We start from the raw sequence: 9404 nt of genomic DNA, 5'->3' as shown, positions 1-9404 counted from the left end.
CAAGCCTTGGAGTTCTCTCGCGCTCACTAAACCCCTCCCTTCTTTTAAGGCAATCCTTAAAGCCTACCGCTGATCAAGCCTCCGATCACGCCTTACATGGTTGTGTCATATTACACTCTTGAGAGACGCCTTGGGGAGTTTTACTGCAGTAAATGTGCTATACAAGGGCAACATGGTGGCACAGCGGTTAGCACTACTGCATCACAGCACTAATGCCTCAGGTTCGATCCTGGCTCTGGGTCACTGTTCCTGTGGCGATTGCACATTCTCCGTGTTTGTGTGGGTTTCGCCACTACAACCCAAAGATGCACAGGCTAGGTGTATTTGCCACGCTAAATTGCCACTAATTGGAAAAAATGAATTGGGTACTCTAAATTTGTAAAAGACAAAAGGTGCTGTATAAATGAAAATTGCTGTCCCAAACTGTTTATAAAATTTAAAAATAGATTTGATTCAAAGACAGTATATGTGGATGGAACTTTCACGTTTTGTCATTGACAGAAGGCAGCAGGTACACCTCAAGGCATGGAAGGAGGCTCTTCAGCCTACTGTGTCTGCACCAGTTATCAACCACATATCTATTCTGATCCCATTTTCCAGTACATGGCTCATAAACTTGTATGCTTTGGCGTTTCAGGTACTCATCAAAATGCTTCTTAAATGTTGTGAGGGTTCCCACCTCTACCATCCTTTCAGGCAGAGTTCCAGATTCCCATCACCCTCTGGGGAAAAAAAGCTTTTCCTCAAACCCCCTCTACATGCCCCTTACCTTAAATCTATGCCATCTGTTTATTGACCCATCTAAGAGGGCAAGTTTCTTCCCGTCTACATTGTGACCCTCAATTTTGTACACTCATTGGTGGTGGTGGTGCTTGGTTCTGGGAAAATTGGCTGCTGTGTTTGCCGATGTAAAATAAAAGTGATATCACTGCAAAAGGTTGGCTACAAAACAACAGGCACATTCTCAGGATACACAAAAACAACTTATTTCTATAATCAATAATGTACAGGTCACCGAGCAACTGCAGAAAAGACCAACACATTGAAAAAAAGTAGCTTTATTTTAAGAAAATCAACAGTCAAACATTTTTTTACAACTTCGAAAGCTCCCACAAAAAAAATGAAATTAAGTCAACAAACAGGTTATTAAGTTCAATGCAAGTTTCCGAAGTCTTAGTTACATGCAGGTCTTAGGAGAAAAGTATTATGAATCCAGCAGAAAAACATATCCCACAGCAGTCTACCATGTACAGTGTCAGGCTATGTTTAGCTTTCACAAATGTAACATGCTCACTAAAACCTTTTGACAAGACACCAAAGAGGAACTGGTTAATTTGTTGGACAATTCAAAATGTAACAAACTTTTTTTTTTTATAAAGTGATCCATTGCTCACAAATTTAAGTGCCATCGAGGTCAAAGCCAGCATGAAATTTGGGGTGGGGGGGAAAGAATTAAATACGTTGTCCAGTTTTCAAGCGAGTAAGGTGAAGAAAATCAGCTACTACATCAATTTTGCTGTAGATTAGAAAGTAAAACAGTTCAGTGCATCAGTGCCAAGCTACGTCTCATTGCAAGCACTTCCAAAAAGTGATTTTACCTACACCTTACTTTGAAGCAGTTTTAATATCTCAGGAATAAGGGAGTGTATTAAGCTCAGTGCATTCTCAGAAAGAATTTTTACAAAAGACACATTACATGATGCGTCACAGATAATATTTGTATATTTGACTTTAAAGGCGAAAGCAACAATATGACTTTCTACAAACTAAGTAAAAGTTGTACAGGCATTTCCTCATTCTAGAATTTGCAGCTCAAGCTGAATTGTTTATTGCATGACTAAGTGAGGTACAGTATGACACGAGCACCTTCACATTCTTAACCTCCTCTACCCAAAAGGCCAAAGATTTGCCCTCAAACAAACTAAGCTCCCAAGATTCAAACTTACTGCTTTCATTCAGAGTGCCAGTGGTAGTGCTGTGCATTTCTTAACAGAAAACCTGGGAGGGGAGGAAATAGGTACATGTCGGTAGGTTCATGTTCATTTGACCTCAAGACTGTAAAAGGTTCATAGAAATTGCACTGAAGATACTTTTACACCGAACATCAGCAACTTTTACACTGAACATCAGCAAGCCTCCACCTTTCTCCTTTTTGCTCAGCTGTAATCTCTTCACACAACCCTTCAGCTAAGAAAATCAGTCCATGATCAATCCTTCCCTGAATTTGAAGGCAAATTGTTTGGCATATTTGCTACACTTAAAAATATACCAAACTGACCATCTTTATTCATTCTGCCTGCCCCTACCCAAGGAGATGCTGAGACTAACCAGTGTTTACCAGGAAACTTTTGAACAAATTCACATGACTGCAATGGGCTACTAGGCGAATAACCTTTAGTGTTAAATTACTGGTGCATAAATAATCAAAATATATTCAATACACAGCCTAACTTTTCAAACAATCCAGTTTGATGCCCATGATTTTCCCACTATTTAAATATCATCCCACAATATAAAAACCAACTCAAGTGTTAATGCTGAATATTTCTATGTAAACGAGGTGACCCCACATTCAAGAATATCAGGTGTTAACTCCACTTTGCACTTGAGATGTTTGCATAGGTCACTGACCATTAGATTATGTGCCAGAATGTTCTGGCTGGTTTTTACTGAATTTGGAACAATGCCTTTCCTAATTTAAGGGGCATTTGCGTTTACAAATGACAGCATAAACTGCTGGCTGCTCTCAAAATGGATTAATTTGGAAAATCAAATGGAATACAGTGAGCAAACACAGGAGAAATTTAGAACACTCCCAGATCTGACGGTAAGGCATTAAGGAGGCCAATACCCAATGGAGGCAACAACTTGGAGGGGGGTGGTGGGGAATCTTATGTTGGTGTTGGCTAGCAAGGGATAAATTTGACCCATTTAAAAAATAATCCATGGTAATTTATCATGTACAAACTATTAAGAGCAGAAAAACTATTTAGTGCAGTAACGATATGCATCCAGGTGCTTAGAAAATGCTATGTGCAAAAATTAGAAATACAAATATAGTTTCACAAAGGATGGCATGTGCAAATCAAGGCATCAACAAATTCCATACAAGGATCTGCATTTCTCAATGTTAGCATTTTGGTATTGACCTTTCTGGAGCAATAACAATTATTGATTTTTAAAAAACAGTACCCAACTCAATAGACTGTACTTCGATGTTCAGGTAAATCACAAATGAACCTGCAATTATCTAAAGGCATACAATATTAATGGCAGTGAGAGTGCAAGTTCCACATCATCACATTGTCCACTCCCATCTCTGCTTTTAAAAGCATCACTCCTCTAGCGGTGCAATAATGGGAAAATGCAAAGGTCTCAGTGCACAGATCTTCTACAATAACTCAAATACTTAGTAACCTTCAAATAGTGCTGAGTTGTTCTTGTTTAATGCATTTGTGAACTATACAACAGTTTGGTGCCAATAATCAAATCAAAAAGGGACTGCCCATTTGAAGTGTTTCGGGGGAAAAGATTTAAAACTGGGCTGATATTTCTTGCAAGAATTTCAAACTTGGGATCTTGGTACAAAAAAAAAGAAACTGCTCATTTGTGATGGCAATTCCAAGAGAGATAGGTTTACAACTAAACATTCTACTCGAAAGTCAGCTTTGGTAATGTGCCACAAGACCAGTGTATGCCAGAGGATACAATTCAAAAAATAAACCTTGGGGAAAAAGAATCAAATTGTGACAACATAAATAAATACAAGAGAAGTGTCAACACACAAAATGGCCGTTGCTTCAATGGCCCAGCCAGGTTCACAGCTTAAACTCAATACAATACATTCAAGCTTTCACTTCTCCAGATGGACACCCACTAGGTGTAAAGAGAAAGTTTATATGCATCAGGTTTGAAATTTAAAAGTTTCAAACCTTTTCTATGATTCACCATGTACTGAACACAGTAAAAAGAATACTGAAGTTGTCCCCCAAAAATACATATCTGAAATTTTACTCTTTTAAAAAAAAAAATACGAATGTCAAATATTAGGAATTTGCACAATTGCACATGGCTGCTCACTTCAGTGAAGCAAGTCAGTAGAATATGCACTCCAAGTCGGGCCACTTTGTTCTCAATAGTTTGACAGAATCATGTCATGTAGCGAGTAATTGCCCTCAATGCATAGAGTAGTGCAGCTTGCATTCTGGCTTCCAGAAGGAGCAGGTTTAAATGCACCTAAAAAGGAGGAAAATAAACATAGTTAACAAACATTTATATTGCAATGTTTATACTGATTTTTAGAAGGAGAATAAAAGTACTGGTGAAATATTCCAGATTTATTATGCATGATTCAAATCCTCTTTGCCCAAAACAGGATTATGAATCATAAGATTCTTGCAATGAAAATGCATTAGAGGATGTTCTGCCCTGGGTGGCAGCAAGGGAAGAGACCAAGATGGGGCAGAGTGTGGATGGTAAATGGAAATAAAAATAAAAAGAGGAAAATGAAGAACATTAAAATACACGAAGGATCCTGGAGTTAAAGAAAATCCAGTAGCTGGGGCAGGGACTAGGTGTATTCCCAGCCCTCACTAAAAACTAGGGCACCATAATAGATTCAAGGTCCATGTCAAGTATTTTTTTCAAATATAAATTTAGAGTACCCAATTCATTTTTTCCTAATTAAGGGGCAATTTAGCGTGGCCAATCCACCTACCTTGCACATCTTTGGGTTGTGGGGGCGAAACCCACGTAAACATGGGGAGAATGTGCAAACTCCACACAGATCCCAGAGCCAGGATCGAACCTGGGACCTCGGCGCCGTGAGGCTGCAGGGCTAACCCACTGCGCCACCATGCTACCTAGGTCCATGTCAAGTATGTTGGCACCTTTGTGACATTTCATCAGGTTTTTTTTTTTGCATTCGATGTTATAATCTTGAAGTGCAATAGAAGCCAAGTCCAGTGGACAGTTGACCCAACGTGTTTATCAAAATTCTTGAATATGTGAGTAATTGAGCAGCTTTAAGTGACAATTACTTTGCATAGCATCTAAGCTCAAAAGCCGGTGTTAGCCAAAATTACAAAATAAAGTTTTCCCAAGAAAAACAAACCTTCTCTGAATGTCGAAACTGTCTCCAGAAGCTTATATACATTCGCTTAGTTGTTTTCTCAGGATAGCAGGCAACAGTTTTTATGTAGATTTTTAAGCTCCGCTCCAGAAGTTGATTCACTTCTCCGTAGTCATAATCGTCATACCTGATCAAAAATATCACAGATGTATGAAACAGAATATATTTAAAATATGTTTCAATGTGAAAATTCCCTCTCAGAAAACGATCTCAAATTGTACAGCAACATACCTTATGCCAAATACACAATGAATGTAATTCCAAATAGCTCTTCTTAACATGGAGGTATCGACGCCACAGTGCATGGCCATGGTGTTATATGTTAAATTGTACACAACCTGAAATTTCTCATCCAAAAGCTGTCCAACTTCAGGATACAGTCGATTAATCAGGGAGTAGCCATGATCCTCCCAGGAGTAATCCTAAGAGTAAAGGCACAGTGTTTGATTGCATTCAAATAAAATAAAACTCAATGTTACCAAGAGTAACCCCACAATAGTTTATGTCCTACTCTTCAGCTTCCCTGCCCCCCCCCCCCCCCCCCCCCTTTCACTCCAGTATTTCACACAAATATGAAATGTGTATTCCAGTTAGTGCCAGGAGATAAAACTGCCTTAGGGTGCAGGTGAAGGGAGAGAAACCACAGTGGAACACAATTCCAGCAACATTAAAGTGAGTACATCCCTGGTGATCGGCAACTCGAAACCTGGCCAACCTGAGCCCGGAGGAGATAATTTCACAGGATGTGAGCATTACTGGCTGGGCCAGTATTCATTGCCTATCCCAAATTAGCCGAGAAGGTGGTCATGAGCTGCCTTCTCAAACCGCTGCAGTCCATGTTGTGCTATTAGGGAGGGAGTTCCAGGATTTTGACCCGGCGACAGTGAAGGAACAGCTGACAGGTTTGGAGAGGTACTTCCAGGTGGTGTGGTGATCAGACGTACCTGCTACCCTTATCATTTTAGGCCAGTGCTTTTCAAAGTCAGGTTCATGACCCACTGGTATGTGGTGCGCAGGGCACACTGCGCCCAACAGCTGCCACCAGCTTTTACATTGAGAATTGCGGCTGCTGCTGCCGCCTTTTAAAATGGAGATACATTAGGCTGTGTTCAGTCTTATAGCCAGAAGTGTCAGCAGAGAGGTATCGCATTCTGCACATATAATTGACATGAAGTGACAAAGCAGGGAGCAGAATTGTTTCAGTTTTGCAGCTGCTGGCAAGCAAGGTAAGTGAACTACGAAGGTCAATGGTTCTCCAAGTTAGGAATGGCTAGAGACTCAAATAGGCAGTTTACCTATTGGATCGGATATCACAACAGAATCTGGAGAGCGCTTCTTAGGAGAGTCTCGGGCAGGATAGAGTAGATTGGATTTTTCTATTTTCATTAAAATGAACACGGCACAAAGAACTGGCTGAGTTCTGCACCTGATATGCGCATTGCCCTCTGCTCCTTTGAACCGGATTCAAGTGAGATTATGGAGGACTGTTATGGGCCAGGGTTTAGAGAACCCCAAAGTGTATCATGGAGTTCACCTGAACCACAACTTTTACTAGATTGTGGTATGGGGAGCACCCGGCCCACTCTATAGGTGGGGTACAGCAGAAATGGAAAAGTATTTTTTAAAGCAAAACAATGTTTATTCTATGAACTCAGTTAATCTTTTTAAAACATAGTAAACATCTTAGCACCATTAATTCAAATACAACCCCCAAAGACTACAGCACTAAGTAAACGTTTAAGCTTTCCTTTTAACATCCATACCCTTTACCAGAAGCACGTCAGGTTAAAGTCACGACTGTTATTAGTTTTAAATCACCAGGATCGATTTACAGTCTTTAGATTACAGAGAGATTCATACAACTTCTGGCTGTGACTGCAGCTATCCAGCTCTGAAAACGAAACTAAAACACACCCTGCAGCCTGCTCAAAAATGAAAGTAAAAAGCTGACAGACAGCCTATCTCCACCCACTCTGACATCACTGCAGTAGTAAACACCCATTTCTTAAAGGTACTCTCGCATGACAGGACAAAGCAGGCTCCCCTTTCGCATTAAAAAGTAAGCAAACAGCATGTGTCGCGAGGGTCGGCCAGTGGATCTTGAGGGGAAAAAGTTTGCAAAACACTGTTCCAGGTGGTAAAAGTATTGGGTTTGGAAGGTGCTACCCAAGGAGTCTTGCTGAGTTTCTGTAGTGCATCTTGTAGACGGTACACAATGCTGCCACTATGTGTCAGTTTTGGAAGCAGTGAATGCTTAAAGGCGTCAATCGAGGGACTAGGAAGCAAACGGCATTGTCCTGGATAGCATACAGTTAGAGTGTTGCTGAAGCCGCACTTAACCAGGCAAGTGGAGAATATTTCATTGCACTCCTGACTTGCACCTTTTAGATGCTCACAGGAGTTGGGGAGTCCGGGTATATTACTCTCTGCCTCTGGCCTGTTCTTGCCCCATTAGCGTCAAAACTGGAATCTAATTCTAGCACAAATTAGTAATGAAACTCTGGAATTATCATCTCTGCATGGCTTTATTATGCTTTCTTTATCAATTTAAAAACATGTTGTGAACTATCATGCAAACATTTACCACCTTTGATATTCACTGTTCTGGACTGCATCAGAATCCATGGTTTCTGACTAAACTTTATAACCTACCTGGGCCCGGAATGTTGGTGGAGTCTGCTCCCCACGCCTGCTGAAATCCTTGTACCCAAAATCTGCATCTTCAACAAAGCACGATAAATTGGTCGGCGAGACTGATTCACGATCTGCCGGAAAAGGAGAAATTTGTTCAGTTAAAAGGAAAACCCTCCCCACTTGCTTGAATCACTGAAGCCACCTGAACGTTTTACCTGCAGGTGCAACCAGCAAACTTTCCCTCTTCTCCCTTTCAAACCGTGTAGCCATCTCCTCCTGGCTCGCTTCCATCTCCTGTCTGCCTTCCTGGAGCAACTTCATTTTCTCCATTAGGATCTCTAGTTCACGTAAATCATCTCTACTCTGAAAGACATTCAGAAGTTGGATAAAAGCACAGGACAAGACTATGTTAGCTCAGGCATGTTTTGTTGCAAATTTTCAAAAGAAATCAGATTCTTTATGGTGAAAAAATGCAACGTGGAAGCAGAATTCCTTCACTTTTCCCACAAGTAACAGCTAACGTGCCAAATGTCTGTGTCGACATATATTGGGAGAGGAGTGAAAAATGCTTTGTCTAAATTTGTTACAGAATGTTCTGCTACATGTGGCGTAGAAGACCACAAAATCTGGAAAAGCCCATCATTGAGAAATCACTCAGGTGTGCACTTAATCCCTGCCATCCAAAATCTTATTGATACATTGCTCATTACTGAAATATTTAAGGGGATTTTAAGACATGTTAAGTGCAAAAGAAACAGGTGTACTTACTGTACTGCCATTAACAGTCTCCTCTGACCCACTGTTGCTCGCACTATCAGAGTCACAACTTTGCGGTGAGGGAGGTCTGAAGGTGAATCCACCATCCTGATCAAGTTCAGGCCTAATGCTGCAGCCCAAAACAAAGGATGCCAGTGAATGGTAATGGGTGAGGAGAACGACAGCATGAATAAGTTCAGCCAGTGACCAGCTATTTTCACCAGTCTTCAGCAGATTCTTCAAGAAACAAAAATACATAATATAAGCAAATCAAATGTCCTGGAATTATCAAGTCTAGGTGCTCGTCACAATAACAGCACATTTTGTTTCATAAACGTACAGCGAGAATCAACATAGAATTTACAGTGCAGAAGGAGGCCATTCGGCCCATCGAGTCTCTCCTGGAAAGAGCACCCTGCCCAAGGTTAACACCTCCACCCTATCCCCATAACCCAGTAACCCCACCCAACACTAAGGGCAATTTTGGACACTGAGGAAACCGGAGAACCCGGAGGAAACCCGCGCACACACGAGGAGGATGTGCAGACTCCGCAGACAGTGACACAAGCCGGAATCAGACCTGGGACCCTGGAGCTGTGAAGCGATTGCGCTATCCACAATGCTACCAACATGGAATATTGATTCAAAAAGATTTTTCCTGGTGTAATGAAGTATAAAATGAAGCACGCATACTGGTCAGTGGATGGTCAGGTGTAATTTCCGAAATGTCAATGCAAAGCAAGGTAGTTTGACAAACGTATGCTCGCTTACAAGCTGCGAAAAACAATTGGGTCTCAAAATCTGCACCTGGTAAAAAGGCTCGGAAAAAGACTGTACATGGTAATTACTAACTTCTGACAATTTAAATAGGCCCGCAACCCAA

The 9404-nt window shown here is 41.0% G+C and overlaps 1 protein-coding gene across 3 annotated transcripts in view; it reads right to left on the bottom strand.

Moving 5' to 3' along the window:
* Nucleotides 1-1042: 1042 nt before the first annotated feature.
* sesn2 (sestrin 2) overlaps nucleotides 1043-9404 on the bottom strand; it is a 134327-nt gene continuing 125965 nt past the window's right edge. For all 3 annotated transcript variants that reach the window (XM_038795288.1, XM_038795304.1, XM_038795296.1), the window contains 6 exons: nucleotides 8534-8758; nucleotides 7981-8128; nucleotides 7784-7896; nucleotides 5363-5553; nucleotides 5114-5258; nucleotides 1043-4236 (listed from right to left, as the gene is read on the bottom strand). In XM_038795288.1, the coding sequence (XP_038651216.1) occupies nucleotides 4150-4236; nucleotides 5114-5258; nucleotides 5363-5553; nucleotides 7784-7896; nucleotides 7981-8128; nucleotides 8534-8758 (909 nt within the window). In that variant the 3' untranslated portion in view covers nucleotides 1043-4149. The remainder of the gene's footprint in view (nucleotides 4237-5113; nucleotides 5259-5362; nucleotides 5554-7783; nucleotides 7897-7980; nucleotides 8129-8533; nucleotides 8759-9404) is intronic.

Source organism: Scyliorhinus canicula, chromosome 1 (assembly GCF_902713615.1).
Source record: "Scyliorhinus canicula chromosome 1, sScyCan1.1, whole genome shotgun sequence".
NCBI lineage: Eukaryota > Metazoa > Chordata > Chondrichthyes > Carcharhiniformes > Scyliorhinidae > Scyliorhinus > Scyliorhinus canicula.
The sequence above is the reverse complement of the archived record's forward strand: the minus strand, read 5'-3'. Positions and strand labels throughout refer to the sequence as shown.